Source organism: Oncorhynchus nerka, linkage group LG24 (genome assembly GCF_034236695.1).
Source record: "Oncorhynchus nerka isolate Pitt River linkage group LG24, Oner_Uvic_2.0, whole genome shotgun sequence".
In the NCBI taxonomy this organism is placed as follows: domain Eukaryota; kingdom Metazoa; phylum Chordata; class Actinopteri; order Salmoniformes; family Salmonidae; genus Oncorhynchus; species Oncorhynchus nerka.
The window spans coordinates 80,909,636-80,925,889 of NC_088419.1; the positions used below are offsets into that span (position 1 = coordinate 80,909,636).

General features: G+C 43.4%; 2 protein-coding genes across 2 annotated transcripts in view; one reads left to right on the forward strand and one right to left on the reverse strand.

Annotated features, from left to right (window-relative positions):
- Window positions 1–213: 213 nt before the first annotated feature.
- On the forward strand, window positions 214–3,194 carry LOC115108648 (CCN family member 1-like). Its single transcript, XM_029633228.2, has 5 exons — window positions 214–486; window positions 766–985; window positions 1,389–1,733; window positions 1,873–2,075; window positions 2,201–3,194. Exons 1-5 carry the CDS (start codon window positions 439–441, stop codon window positions 2,501–2,503), a joined length of 1,119 nt encoding a protein of 372 aa, XP_029489088.1. The 5' UTR covers window positions 214–438; the 3' UTR covers window positions 2,504–3,194.
- Window positions 3,195–11,550: 8,356 nt separating this feature from the next.
- The window catches only part of znhit6 (zinc finger HIT-type containing 6), a 51,108-nt gene continuing 46,404 nt past the window's right edge, over window positions 11,551–16,254 (reverse strand). Inside the window, exons 9-10 of the mRNA XM_029633229.2 lie at window positions 15,768–15,892; window positions 11,551–12,382 (exon numbers count right to left, since the gene is read on the reverse strand). Of these exons, the coding sequence (XP_029489089.1) occupies window positions 11,832–12,382; window positions 15,768–15,892 (676 nt within the window). The 3' untranslated portion in view covers window positions 11,551–11,831. The remainder of the gene's footprint in view (window positions 12,383–15,767; window positions 15,893–16,254) is intronic.

Here is a 16,254-nt window from a genome sequence, read left to right on the forward strand (position 1 = left end):
AAGGATAAAGGTAGATAGTAGAGACGGGAAACGGCGAATGGAAAAAAAATGTTCAGTTCTAGGGGAAAATGTATTTTTGAAAAAAAGTTAGACAGGGTGGTGCTTAGCTTCGATGGAAAACGCGCCAAGAAACATTCCTCGCATAGTTTTGGAACAGTTCAGCAGTCAGCCAACGACGACGTCAGCTTTCACTACAGTATAAAAGACGGGAGGTACTCTGCTTCAGCAGACTGCAACTTGCAACCAGAGCAACACTTATTAAGCCTCCACTCTCTAAAGAGACTAGAAAACAAACCAAATCGCTACAGACGAGACGACTGACCGCTACACTTAGGATAAAAATAAATTTGCAAAGACTGAGAGCAAGACATCGTAAAGGGAATAGCAAAATAAAACATATTTTATTTAATAGGCTACGCAACAAAGAAAAACGCAAATATGTTCATTTTCTCCATCGTCGTGATATTAATTGGAACCTTCAATATGGTAAGTCATTTTCTCTAAACAATATTTCAGTTTAAAGTTGTATATGACTTGTTATGACTTTGAATAGATCGGAACGAATACTAAATGTATGCTTTATTGTCTGAGGAATACAATGTAAAGTTATCACACTGGTTTGGAAACCTGTTGCAATCACATCGTATATTAACGGCACCGTTTGAAAATAATAAATAAGCTACGTAAATACAACCTGAACATGTGGCTGTTTTAAGATGTTGCTTACAAAGTATATATCATCATCGAGCTCTGTTATCTGCGCAGGTTCTTTCCTCCTCTACTTGCCCCTCGGTATGCGAGTGCCCGATGGAGCTGCCCAGGTGCGCGCCTGGTGTGAGCCTCGTAGTGGATAGCTGCGGGTGCTGCAAAGTCTGCGCGAGACAACTCAACGAGGACTGCAGTCTGACAGAGCCTTGCGACAACACCAAAGGACTCGAGTGCAACTTTGGGGCCAGCTTCGGTGCTATGCGTGGCATCTGCCGTGGTAGGTGTCTCTTTCCAACCCTGCTATGCTGTAAACAGATTTTAGGTGTGAATAATGCTAGTTTGGTAGTTTGCAACCTTGAGTAAATTAATATGGTAGAAGGAGAAGCTAGTGGTATTTTTACTTGAGGGAATAAGAGGACCATGTTATTTCAACTCTAAGGAATGTAACTCAGCACCTCAGTCTAAACTCTAAAGTACAAACATCCTGCTCTGGAAGAAAGTGACCCCCCCTCAGTGGTTCCTGTCCTCTGGCAGCCCTAGCCTTCTGAATCATTTTTACAGTTTAAACCAAGCCTCCCTCAGCCAGCCTCAGCCAGCATGTGATCTGTGATGTCTATAGCAGACACTAGTCTACTGAAAAGTGGAATAACAGCCATTTACCCCTCTCTTCTCCTCCACAGCTAAGTCAGAGGGAAGACCCTGTGAATACAACAGCAGGATTTACCAAAACGGAGAGAGCTTCCAGCCTAACTGCAAGCACCAGTGCACATGCATCGATGGGTCTGTGGGCTGCGTCCCCCTGTGCCCTCAGGAGCTCTCCCTGCCCAACCTGGGCTGTGCCAACCCAAGGCTGGTCAAGGTGGCAGGCCAGTGCTGCGAGGAGTGGGTATGTGATGACGGAAAGGACACTGACATAATTGACAAGCTGTTTGGCAAAGACAGCATGACTGAAGAGTCAGAGAGTGACCTCACCAACAGGAACGAGCTCATCGCCATTGTCAAGGGAGGACTCAAGTCTCTAGCTGGTAAGCAGCCTCTATCTAGCAGCAGCCATTTTGAATTTCAGCTTTCAAAAATTACATTTTCCTTTGCCTCAAATGTTGAAGCCCATACCAGACCAGTTTCTAACGTTTTCTTGTATTTTCCTGCCTTTTCTCCTTACAGCTTTCAGAGTGCAGCCTGAGAGCCACATGTTTGAGAGTCAAAAGTGCATTGTCCAGACCACTCCTTGGTCCCAGTGCTCCAAGACCTGTGGCACAGGCATCTCCACCCGAGTCACCAACAACAACGGCGAGTGCAAGCTGGTTAAAGAGACACGCATCTGCGAAGTGCGGCAATGCACCCAGTCACCCTACTCCAGCCTTAAGGTAAGCTCCAGCCACCAAGACTAAACTGAAACATGGCATACAATCCAACAAAACCAACCAACACTGCTCAGCTTGTTTATGGAAACTCTTGACTGACTGTTTCTCTCCCCTTGTTCCTCCAACAGAAAGGAAAGAAGTGCAGCAGAACCAAGAAGTCTACCCAGGCTCAGAAGTTCACCTATGCCGGCTGCTCCAGCCTGAAGAAGTACAGGTCCAAGTACTGTGGATCCTGTGTGGACGGCCGCTGCTGTTCCCCCCAGCAGACCCGCACCATCCGGGTCAAGTTCCACTGCGAGGACGGAGAGACCTTCAACAAGAATGTCATGATGATCGAGTCCTGCAAATGCACCTTCAACTGTCCCCATGCCAACGAAGCCCCCTACCCCTTCTACAGACTCTTCAACGACATCCACAAGTTCAGAGACTAAATCAAATCTGATTGGGCAGAGAACCGACCCCTGAGAGATCCCAAAACAACAACATTGACAGCCAATGGTAGTCCATCTAAATGCAGGGGTCCAACTCAACTGCCAATGAACTATCAACTTCGTGTTGTAACTAGATTCCCAAGGAATTATAGGCTTGCATCATGAGGACTTTATGAAGTGCACTGTCTGCTGTGACCGAATCAGCATTCTAAATTAAGATTCGCTTCATACTACTGGAGCATCAGAGTAGCTTCGTTACGGAGCAAAATGTAAATGAACATGTGTAAATGACAATGTATGTTTATATCAATTCGTTGTGTATATTTTCGACGATAAGTACCAACCAGACATGACCCAAACAAACTTTAGACGTGTGTGTATGGATGTTGTTTGGATATGCAGATACGTAATTTAATTAAGTATAACATGATCTTGTAACCTAATGAACCAAGACACCACATGTTACCGTGGTTCCATACATGTTTGTGTTTTGTGGCAGCTAAGGACCTTCCCAACTTTATCAAGAAAGACAAAGTGAAACATATCAAATGAATGTTTTCATTATTGTTATTAATATTATTTATCAAATTGTAGCTACTTTATTTAGATTTGTGTCATACTGGAATAAATTGTAAAAATGATTTAATTTTATATGTTACAAAATAAAACAGATTTATTTATGAAATGTAAACACTATCTTCGTTTCCTTTGATCAAACTGAAGTTGGCTACCAACAACACTGGGATTAGTAAACAAGTACACAACATACATGTAGAATCACATCTGGAGGGGAGGTCAAACAAAGTCCCCATATTTACTGGGAGGAACTCCAGTAGTTATACCATGGACAGACCCATACTATATACTCCAACAGAGATATCGTTCAGGGCTGATCCGTTCTTATATAACAGAGTTCTGCAGACAGTTTCCAGGCCTTGAGACTGTTTGGTGCATTGGAATGCCATTGTAAAGCTCTGCAAGCCAAGGTAGTTTACATTCCCTATATCAGGCTAAGCCATGCACTTGTCCAATTCGAACAAAAAAATGATTAAATCCCAGCATAGCAATGAGCACAGAGCTATGCCAATAACCTGAAGTGGTACTAGTCTCCATGGTCTTGGATTAGAAGCAGCAATTCAAAGGGGACTATGTGACTGTATTTTACACATATTAAACACAACACAAAACAATTGACCTAATTTGCAGTGGTTGGATAGAAACATTGGCCCTCTGGCACTAGGCAGGCTGCAGTGGGTTTGTGCTGTGAATAGTCTGGACAAGCCAGGTGGGATACAGCTTCCCAGACACCGGGTTGAAACGTGTGGAGGCTAATATTAGCAGGGGTAGGACAGGTAGCAGTAGTGGAGATATAGCTCTCATTTTAGTTATAGAATCTTCAAAGTAGGCCCTCTTCTTCATCTGCTGAGATGGTGGCTACATAGTATGCAGATGTTGCCTAACACCTATGGCTTGAATAGGGGTGAGCAGACCAGTGCTTAGGGGCAACTTCTAAAGCCATAGGAGTGTTAAGCCTTGAGGATAGGACACACATACACACATGCACAGAGAGTTTTTTTTATCCAGGTAGAGGGAAGGGAACGGCTCAGGAATGCAGCGGTGGCTCAGAAAGCAGACAGACATCCTGATGGGTGGCAGATGTTGGAAACGGTGGAGCAACATGTTCGCTTTAAGTCAGAGAAGTAGTCAGACCTAAAAATACAAACACTAAGTGCTCGCTGCCACCCACAGAAGGTGTATCGTATCATAACACGGCATAGAAAAGCCATCTAACCGAGACCACCACCGCAGAGCACCTATGCAGAACTTAACTTTCCTGCAAGACTGGCAGAAATTACTGTTAATAGTGTGTATTTAATAGGAGGCAGTGCAGAACGGGTGCAAGGCACATCCCTCTCGGTTATGGTCAGGCTGCATACCGAACCCACTGTGCCCGCTGCTGAAAGTTTAACAAATATTCGTCCAACATTTTTTAATGTTTATTATTTAATTTCTTTCATAAGGCCTCGAGGTTTACCTTATCTTAAGAATGTAATTAGCTATTTCTACCAGTCAGATTTTCAATCAAAATACTTTAAGTAGTCTGTTTTGGTTGGTTCCGTCGCCCAATTTTTTCTCTCCCCTTCTGAACTTAAGATATAATTTCCAACCCTGTTTTGTTCGGAAAGTGCAATCATACTTAACACAATGCACAACAACTGGCCACCGCAGAGGCGCTCCATCCATTCACCAGTCAACTCTATCTGAACAGAGACAGAGGCGCTCCATCCATTCACCAGTCAACTCTATCTGAACAGAGACAGAGGCGCTCCATCCATTCACCAGTCAACTCTATCTGAACAGAGACAGAGGCGCTCCATCCATTCACCAGTCAACTCTATCTGAACAGAGACAGAGGCGCTCCATCCATTCACCAGCCAACTCTATCTGAACACAGAGGCGCTCCATCCATTCACCAGTCAACTCTATCTGAACACAGAGGCGCTCCATCCATTCACCAGTCAACTCTATCTGAACACAGAGACGCTTCATCCATTCACCAGTCAACTCTATCTGAACACAGAGACGCTTCATCCATTCACCAGTCAACTCTATCTGAACACAGAGACGCTCCATCCATTCACCAGTCAATTCTATCTGAACACAGAGACAGAGGCGCTCAATCCATTCACCAGTCAACTCTATCTGAACACAGAGACGCTTCATCCATTCACCAGTCAACTCTATCTGAACACAGAGACAGAGGCGCTCAATCCATTCACCAGTCAACTCTATCTGAACACAGAGACGCTCCATCCATTCACCAGTCAACTTTAACTGAACACAGACAGTGGTGCTCCATCCATTCACCAGTCAACTCTATCTGAACACAGAGGCGCTCCATCCATTCACCAGTCAACTTTAACTGAACACAGACAGTGGTGCTCCATCCATTCACCAGTCAACTTTAACTGAACACAGACAGTGGTGCTCCATCCATTCACTAGTCAACTCTATCTGAACACAGAGACAGTGGTGCTCCATCCATTCACTAGTCAACTCTATCTGAACACAGAGACAGTGGTGCTCCATCCATTCACCAGTCAACTTTAACTGAACACAGACAGTGGTGCTCCATCCATTCACCAGTCAACTTTAACTGAACACAGACAGTGGTGCTCCATCCATTCACCAGTCAACTTTAACTGAACACAGAGACAGTGGTGCTCCATCCATTCACCAGTCAACTTTAACTGAACACAGAGACAGTGGTGCTCCATCCATCCACCAGTCAACTCTATCTGAACACAGTCAAAGAACTGGACCCAGAGACCCCATTGTTGTGAGAGAAGGGAAGAAAAGTGCACCAAAAGAGCAGAAAAACATTAAAATCCTCATACACCCAGACACACAAACACACACAACATCAGGCGCCCCTGAAATTAAATCACTCACCAACTACCTCACTCCTTGAACATAAAGTGTGTTTATATGACAAAGACATTAGCATGGAGGCTTCGTTAGGCACTACGTAATGCAGCGCGGCCCCAGAAGCTAATGGGGAATGGAGAGAGAGGGAGGCTCAGCCATTAGAGCATTACAGCATTCTGGAAGCTGTTGAGGTACTGATGTCATCTCTTTTACTGCCCCCTTGTCTATAACCTCAGGTTAATATACACTATTAAAGGGAACCCAAGGGTGAGAGGCACGGAGTGTTTTAAACAGCCATTTAGAGTAGACCAACCGGAGAAACAGACCCACTTCCTCTAGAACAGGGCCATCTGGTGGCTGGTAGCAGTATAGCAGGAACATAACCAGCATGCTGTATGCACCGGTCAGTCTGAGATTTGACTTACATCAATTAGGGACATGATGGTCATTGAGAGAGATGGTGTATCAGTAAGTCCTGACTGCATCCTGGCAGGGACTGTGTTGCACAATACCCTAACAAGTTGCCAAGTTGATTAGCAATATAAATGCCTCAGTCAGTTTCATCCCGGCCACAGGAGTGTGATAATGCTGCCTGCGTTCATTCTCACACCAGATGGAGAGGAGCAGGGCTGTTTAATGAGGGCTATGAAATAAAACAGAGCGAGCGAGAGTAATGGGGGAATTGGGTGGAGGAGGGAGTGAGAGAGAAAAGAGGAAAAGAGAGGCTTCAGCCAATATGTTTAGTAAGTTTAACACTGTTGAGTTGCTGGATGTGTCTGGTGTTTAGACGCTGGATCAGAAGGAGACAGACCAGACCGTAAAATGAATTAGATAAGATCTGTCCTCTATAGAACAACTTTAATCCAAAGTGTTAAGTAATGTCCTAGGAACGCACTAGTGAGACGTCCACGGTGCATTACACTGGTCTACAGTGATATTAAGTTAATATACACTGCTCAAAAAAATAAAGGGAACACTAAAATAACACATCGTAAATCTGAATGAATGAAATATTCTTATTAAATACTTTTTTCTTTACATAGTTGAATGTGCTGACAACAAAATCATACAAAAATGATCAATGGAAATCAAATTTATCAACCCATGGAGGTCTGGATTTGTAGTTACACTCAAAATTGGGGCGGTAGGGTAGCCTAGTGGTTAGAGCGTTGGACTAGCAACCGGAAGGTTGCAAGTTCAAACCCCCGAGCTGACATCTGTCGTTCTGCCCCTGAACAGGCAGTTAACCCACTGTTCCTAGGCTGTCATTGAAAATATGAATTTGTTCTTAACTGACTTGCCTAGTTAAATTTAAAAAAATAAAAAAATTCAAGTGGAAACCAACACTACAGGCTGATCCAACTTTGATGTAATGTCCTTAAAACAAGTCAAAATGAGGCTCAGTAGTGTGTGTGGCCTCCATGTGCCTGTATGACCTCCCTACAACGCCTGGGCATGCTCCTGATGAGGCGGAGGATGATCTCCTGAGGGATCTCCTCCCAGACCTGGACTAAAGCATCCGCCAACTCCTGGACTGTCTGTTGGTGGATGGAGCGAGACATGGTGTCCCAGATGTGCTCAATTGGATTCAGGTCTGGGGAACGGTCGGGCCAGTCCATAGCATCAATGCCTTCCTCTTGCAGGAACTGCTGACACACTCCAGCCACATGAGGTCTTGCATTAGGAGGAACCCAGGGCCAACCGCACCAGCATATGGTCTCACAAGGGGTCTGAGGATCTCATCTCGGTACCTAATGGCAGTCAGGCTACCTCTGGCGAGCACATGGAGGGCTGTGCGGCCCCCCAAAGAAATGCCACCCCACACCATGACTGACCCACCGCCAAACCGGTCATGCTGGAGGATGTTGCAGGCAGCAGAACGTTCTCCATGGCGTCTCCAGACTGTCACATGTGCTCAGTGTGAACCTGCTTTCATCTGTGAAGAGCACAGGGCGCCAGTGGCGAATTTGCCAATCTTGGTGTTCTCTGGCAAATGCCAAACGTAAGCACAACCCCCACCTGTGGACGTCGGGCCCTCATAGTCTGTTTCTGACCGTTTGAGCAGACACATGCACATTTGTGGCCTGCTGGAGGTCATTTTGCAGGGCTCTGTCAGTGCTCCTCCTGATCCTCCTTGCACAAAGGCGGAGGTAGCGGTCCTGCTGCTGAGTTGTTGCCCTCCTACGGCCTCCTCCACGTCTCCTGATGTACTGGCCTGTCTCCTGGTAGCGCCTCCATGCGCTGGGCACTACGCTGACACACAGCAAACCTTCTTGCCACAGCTCGCATTGATGTACCATCCTGGATGAGCTGCACTATCTGAGCCACTTGTGTGGGTTGTAGACTCCGTCACATGCTACCACTAGAGTGAAAGCACCGCCAGCATTCAACAGTGACCAAAACATCAGCCAGGAAGCATAGGAACTGAGAAGTGGTCTGTAGTTATCACCTGCAGAACCACTCCTTTATTGGGGGTGTCTTGCTAATTGCCTATAATTTCCACTTGTTGTTTATTCCATTTGCACAACAGCATGTGCAATTTATTGTCAATCAGTGTTGCTTCCTAAATGGAGTTTGATTTCACAGAAGTGTGATTGACTTGGAATTACATTGTGTTGTTTAATTAACACTTGATGCTTGATGCTTCCCCATGAAAAAACATACATCATTGGACCAATATGGACTTCTGTGAAGGATATTTAATGAAATATTCCCCAGGTCATCATTACCTAAAAAACATAAGCCATATCAAATCAAATTTTATTTGTCACATGCGCCGACTACAACAGGTGTACAGTGAAATGCAGTGAAATGCTTACAAGCCCTTAACCAACAACTGCAGTTAAGAAATTAAGTGTTAAGAAAGTATTTATTTAAAATAAACTGAAGTAAAAAATAAATGTAAAAATAACTCAAGGAGCAACAATAAATTAACAGTAGGGAGGCTATATACACGGGTACAGAGTCAATGTGCAGGAGCACAGGTTAGTCGAGGTAATATGTACACGTAGGTAGAGGTAAAGTGACTATAAATGTATAATAAACAGAGTAGCAGTAGCGTAAAAATGGGGGGTGGGGGGGGGGGGGGACAATGCAAATAGTCTAGGTAGCCATTTGATTAGCTGTTCAGTCTTATGGCTTGGAGGTAGAAGCAGTTAAGAAGCTTTTTGGTCCTAGACTTGGCCCTCCGGTACCGCTTGCCGTGAAGTAGCAGAGAAAACAGTATGACTTGGGTGGCTGGAGTCTGACCATTTTTAGGGCTTTCCCAAACACCTCTGCTTCACACAAACCAACTAAGGATACAAAGGGAAGAAGGACCAGGGAGGAGGAACAAAGAGCTGTCAGTCATTCATGCACTTTCAGACTACTGAGCAGATCTGTACTGCGCTGGCCTGGTTGTATATCTACAACATTTTTAATACTGAAAAGAACAATAGGAAAAGTAAATAGAACAGTATGTTTTGGGTCAGCACAGCAGTGTGAAAACAGTATTACAAACACCAGGGCAGCAACACTCCTCTCCACGCAAAACACTCTTCTGGACCTAAAGCAGACTTTTCCACAGCGCCTTTGCGTGCCTCCGTACATGCACTGTGCTTCTGCACACACTCCCCCAAACAGAACCAAGCCACAGCAGAGTAGCTGGGTCCCCAAGTTGCTCTCATAAACAAACAATTATGCACGCATTGACGTTTGAAAGCAAACCACCAAATCAAGCCTAATTAATTGCAAAACCCAACTTCAGAAATATCAGGGGTAATTTTGTGAAATTGGATCAGAGGAATTATTTAAAAATGCCTTGTGTTTTCAACAGACTAAAAATGGACCATTTACTTTTAACAGCAAACAGAAACAAAAGCAGTGCTTTTGTGTGGGTTTCTTTGAGGGGATTTATTGAGATAGAAAAGTAAGACCCAGCTGCTATAACACAGTGGGAGGCAGTTTATCACAGGCGAACACAAAAATGCCAGGAATAACAGATGTTTAAAAAAAGGTTTCTCAATTGTTATCCCAGAGTTCAGTAGGGACCCATTGCTGCAATGCGGGTGGAGAATGTACTATGACAAACTTCATCTCTTTATCCAGAATAGAAGGTCACAAGAAAATAGCAGTTGAACATCAAAAATGTGTTATGTATACATGGGTTAGCAGGGCACAAAAATGTGAAAACCTAAACAACTAATTAGAACACTGATATCCTCTCTGTTCTATGTGGTAGACCTCTAAAAGGGTATAAAGTTCATTGGAACTTCCGAACCAAAACTCTCAGCAGCATGCAGCGTTGTACAAACATTACCAACCAGTCTGGGCCTATTTCTGAATGCAAACAAATACATTACCAACCAGTCTGGGCCTATTTCTGAATGCAAACATATACATTACCAACCAGTCTGGGCCTATTTCTGAATGCAAACAAATACATCAAATAAAGCTGAGACAAGTTGCCCAGAATGTGCCCTCCACAGTTCAGCAGGGGGCATTGTGGGTTAGTTATCCATCTAACCCACAATGCCCCCTGCTGAACTGTGGAGGGCACATTCTGGGCAACTTCTCTGCAGGCTGGTGCAGTACTATAGCAATGACTGGCTGGTAAATGAGAGCGAGACACACGGTCTGTGAGATCGAGACCTCTCCCTGCGTGAGGTGTGGAAAATGAGTCGTCACACCCCCAATTTCTGACCATTGCCATAGGGGTTGGTAGAGGTTGACAACACACGCACACAAATTCCCATCTGAGAGCTACACTTTCCTGTATAACTACTGGCTGATGCTGTCCCAATATAACACAACATACACTAGCGTTCAAACATTTGGGGTCACTGTTTTTGAAAGAAAAGCTCATTTTTGTCCATTAAAATAACATAAAATTGATCAGAAACACAGTGTAGACATTGTTAATGTTGTAAATGACTATTGTAGCTGGAAACGGCTGATTTTTCATGGAATATTGGCCCATAATCAGCAACCATCACTCCTGTGTTCCAATGGCACATTGTGTTAGCTAATCCAAGTTTATCATTTTAAAAGGCTAATTGATCATTAGAAAATCCTTTTACAGTTATGTTAACACAGCTGAAAACTTGTGCTAATTAAAGAAGCAATAAAACTGGCCGCCTATAGACTAGTTGAGTATCTGGAGCAACAGCAGTTGTGGGTTTGATTACAGGCTCAAAATGGCCAGAAACAAATAATTACCTTTGAAACTTGTAAGTCCAATCTTGTTCTGAGAAATGAAGACATTTCAGATCGCCATTATACTCTAACAGAAAATACAGACATGAGTTTGTTGGTTTGGTAGCTTACGTAACAAGCAAGATGATTCTGTAGCCAACTATGACATGGGCGGAATTAGTGAGGTTAAACCTTGTTAACCACCTAGAAAGAAGCTCCTTTGAGACAGATGAATCTGAACAGGGCATGATGACAGATACTGTCTGTCTAGCACTCCAACTGAGGAACATCTAAACAACTATAATGAATAATTAACCAAGTTTGTCTTTGACAGAATCCTATGAAAGTGACCATTTCAAAACTTGCATTTATTACATCAGACTTCATAGCTACTGTACCACACAATCAAAAAGGTGTCTGATATCCCAGTCCATAAAAACATTGACTTCATGTTACATGTATTTATTTTTGATTTAAGAAAGCATCTCAATTGATAATGTACAAAATCAAATAAAAAGGATGACAAAAAAACAAATTAACATTGTTAGCCGATAAAATCCAATTGGCTGTTGAAATAACCACTACGTAAGAGTAAATAATGCAACAAGGACATTTTTATAAGTCGGTCCAACTGAATCACATCTGATTACATAAAGAAAACATGCCATGACTCAATCTCCATCTGCTTCAAACTCTTCAGTAATTTCACTAGTATCTTTCTTTAACATCATTTTTTACTGACATCAAACCCAGTGTCATTACCATTAGCACCATGATCAATATTAATACTATCATTATTATTGACTGGGAAATGGCTCAAGAGATTAACAGACTGCAGGTTCTGGCTCATTGCCTTACTCTCTGGGTCCCCTCTGATTTTGTCATCAACTGTTTCAGTAGCAGCAATCATTGCATCGCCAATACAACAACCACCAGAATGGGTATCAACATGGTTATTACCATAATTTGGGTTGTCATCAACTTGGCAGTCACCATGGAAACCATCCATTGGCATCTCATCACCATGGGCAACAACAATTTCTTTGACCATCTTATCAGCTTCAATATCATCATCACCATCTCCAATCTCCCCATCCTCAAGCTCCTCTGGTTCTCTCTTGGCTCTTTTCTTCTTGGGTGGGTCAGTCTCAGGAGAGCTTCCCAGGAAGGGTGGCCCCAGTTGGGGCTGTGAGACCTCCATCCTCCCCTCCTCTCTCTGACCGTTACCCCGCCATGCCCCTTCCATCATGGGACTGCCATGGGCCAACACAGGCTCCACTGAAATGAAAGGGCAGTGGTGGGCAATTGTTAACAGGATGTGGGATTTGCCATGCTGCGTACACACACACACACACACACAGACACACACTGCAGTCTCACCATGCTTAACAGACACGCATGCACACACTTATACATTAGCATGGGCAGGGTCTGGCTACGCTGACGGCATATTTTGGCTCAGTGGGCCTTAGTCGAATGAGGCGGCGTGTCGTACCATTAGCTATTCAATAATGTACGGCGGACATATGTTGTAGGAGGGGGTGAGGAATCAAGGGGGGTAAAATGTTATATCAATGTGAAGAAATACTCCATGACCAAAAGCTCCTTTTTCACTGTAAACATTTTCAGAAAAACGATTAGAACATTTCACAAGATTAATACCCATGTGAAGAGAATTAAAGAATGAGGCTGACAAAGTGAGATGACTTGTTATACATTTTAGTAATACAGTTGAAGTCGAAAGTTTACATACACTTAAGCCAAATACATTTAAACTCAGTTTTTCACAATTCCTGACATTTAATTTAAGAATGTGAAATGTCAATAATAGAGAGAATGATTTATTTCAGCTTTTATTTCTTTCATCACATTCCCAGTGGGTCAGAAGTTTACAACACTCAATTAGTATTTGGTAGCATTGCCGTTCAATTTGTTTAACTTGGGTCAAACATTTCGGGTTTCCTTCCACAATAGGTTGGGTGAATTTTGGCCCATTCCTCCTGACAGAGCTGGTGTAACCGAGTCAGGTTTGTTGGCCTCCTTGCTCGCACACGCCTTTTCAGGTCTGCCCACAAATTTTCTATAGGATTGAGGTCAGGGTCTTGTGATGGCCACTCCAATACCTTGACTTTGTTGCCATTTTGCCACAACTTCATCACACCAGAGGACATTTCTCAAAAAAGTACAATCTGTGTCCCCATGTGCAGTTGCAAACCGTGGTCTGGCGTTTTTATGGCGGTTTTGAGCAGTGGCTTCTTCCTTGCTGAGCGGCCTTTCAGGTTATGTCGATATAGGACTTGTTTTACTGTGGATATAGATATTTTTGTACCAGTTCCCGCTAGCATTTTCACACGGTCCTTTGCTGTTGTTCTGGGATTGATTTGCACTTTTTGCACAAAAGTACGTTCATTTTTAGGAGACAGAACGCGTCTCCTCCCTGAGCGGCATGACGCCTGCGTGGTCCAATGGTGTTTATACTTGGGTACTATTGTTTGTACAGATGAACGTGGTACCTTCAGGGGTTTGGAAAATGCTCCCAAGGATGAACCAGACTTGTGGAGGTCTACAATTTATTTTCTGAAGTCTTGGCTGATTTATTTTGATTTTCCCATGATGTCAAGCAAAGAGGCACTGAGTTTGAAGGTAGGCCTTGAAATACATCCACAGGTACACCCCCAATTGACTCAAATGATGTCAATTAGCCTATCAGAAGCTTCTAAAGCTATGACATGTTCTGGAATTTTCCAAGCTGTTTAAAAGGCACATTCAACTTAATGTATGTAAACTTCTGACCCACTGGAATTGTGATACAGTGAATTATAAGTGAAATAATCGGTTTGTAAACAATTGTTGGAAAAATGACTTGTGTCATGCAAAGTAGATGTCCTAACAGACTTCCCGAAACTATAGTTTGTTAGCAAGAAATTTGTGGAGTGGTTGAATAACGAGTTTTAATGACTCCAACCTAAGTGTAAGTAAACTTAAGACTTCAACTCTATATATGGAGTGTCTTAAAATGTGTGTATTCATCTTAAGACAGCTGGGTGAGAACCACATCACAGTAAGTACATTTCCCCCCATAAAGTAGTTATCAACAGTCAGTGCTAGTAGGAATAGATCATTGTTTGAAGTGGGGCTTATCATAGGGCATGACTCAACCCAAAGGAACCGTGACTGACCGTCACTCACTGACCAGGGATGGGCAACTTTGATGGGGGTGGGGGGATGCAAAAAATCTGAACACATCACGAGGGGCCGCAGTTGCTGTTTTAAAGCTAGTTTTCGGTAATTCTACACATTTTGCCATGAGGAGGAGAGAAGATTAAACCATTTTTAAAAAATTGTATGAAAGTTAATGTTTTTACGGTTCATTTTGTGCAATTCTACTAATTTTGCCATGGGGCAGAATGGAAAATTGGCGGTTTTACAGCTAATTTCCTGCCATTCTACACATTTTGCCATAGGGTGGTTAGAAACGTTCGCAGTTTTTAATATGATACGAGGGAGACTAACAAAATCAAAATTGAGTGATTATCGGTGGGGTGGGGGGGATTTACCAGAGGGCCTTCAAAAGGGGGCTGCCAGTTGCCAATCCTTGCCACAGAACAAGCTGCCAGAGCCAGTTAGGACCACAACAGATATTCTCTGTAAGTACACAGCAGTTCCGCCACGGGGTCCGATGTGTTATCACCTCATGCAGGCTTCTCTCTGTTGTGGTGACTCAGTAGTAATGTTACGATAATTGACACTACAGAGTAACAGCTTGGCAACACCGGCTTATCGGAAACAGACAGCATACCACAGGGTCCGATTACCCTTCATCACTTCCTACAGGCTTTTCTCTCAATGTTGTGGAGACTCTCAGTAGCAGAGCAAGTATTAGAGTTAGTGTAACAGCTTAGCAACACACTTGAGCTAAAATGACCTCAAGGCTCCATCTGTTCTGGGTCCCTGATAAGAGTCTGATAGAGTTACCGAGGACAAGTGTGGTGATTTGATTAGGCCTACCTACTGTTTGTTTTTGTTGCTGTCCCTGACATTGGCATCTCCAGGCATGTACTACCTCAACTTGGCGTCTGTATGACGTAGCCTCCTGTAAGACTTGTCTTGATTATGAGATTAAGTAGGACGACCAACGTTCTGGCCACTCTCCCTTACTGACTTAAGCCTAACTCACATCCATAATTTTAACAGTTCCTACGTGAATCATATTTGAGCCACTTTCTGACAGGTGTTAGTATGTGTGACATTACACAGAACACACGTTTCTTCTGGGGCAGCATGTTGTCATAATGGAGTCACTAGGAGACTGTAGGACATTAAAGAAAAACTATATTTTGGTATTTGTTTCATTAACCCATTATTGAATGCATCATACCGGCTGTATTTGTGTATTTTGAAAGTTACACATCTTGAACACTTGATTGCTGACATGCAAAATATATTTGGACTATATCAAACAAACTGCTGACTAATGAAACTAACTGGAGATGTCATGTTAATGTAAGGATATACCAATTCATCATGTCAGAGTTCTGCTCCCTCTAACACCAGCCGTGGTGAGGTTGTTCTTAGCGAACTGTTAAATTAAAACTTTCTAGAAGGGATGATGGATTGCCTACTTGCAGCTTACTGTAGGTGTGGTTGGTGTGCTTGTTATTACCTGGTCCTTTCAGTGGGTAGTCGTGGCAGTGGTCCTTGAGAACAATGTGTAGCAATGGGTACTCAATCACAAGTTTGAACTTCAAGTTTTCCTTCAGGGTCTTTGCCACATCCAGCTCTTGATACCTAAACAAGAAAACAAAATGTGTTACTACACTGCAACCACCAGAAGCTATAGCAACCAGCAGGCCCCCCCCCAGGTGAACAAAAAATGGCCGCTGCTCATTGTTGACATTCTCTCTCCACACAGGTTTTGACTAGTTTGGATACAGCTTATGTCAAAATGGACTTTTCATAGCAGGTTAGGATAATTATGTTAAGATTAGAAAAAGGGCTAGGGTTAGCCAAAATAAAAAAACAACCCATCTGCTCTAGCTGTAGAATCCTTCTATGACTTCATTGCTGAGGCTTGGTCTGTCTTTCGAGGAGGAGGATTGATGGAGATAGGAGTCATGGTTTGGCACAGTAAAACTCCACAGTGCTGATTC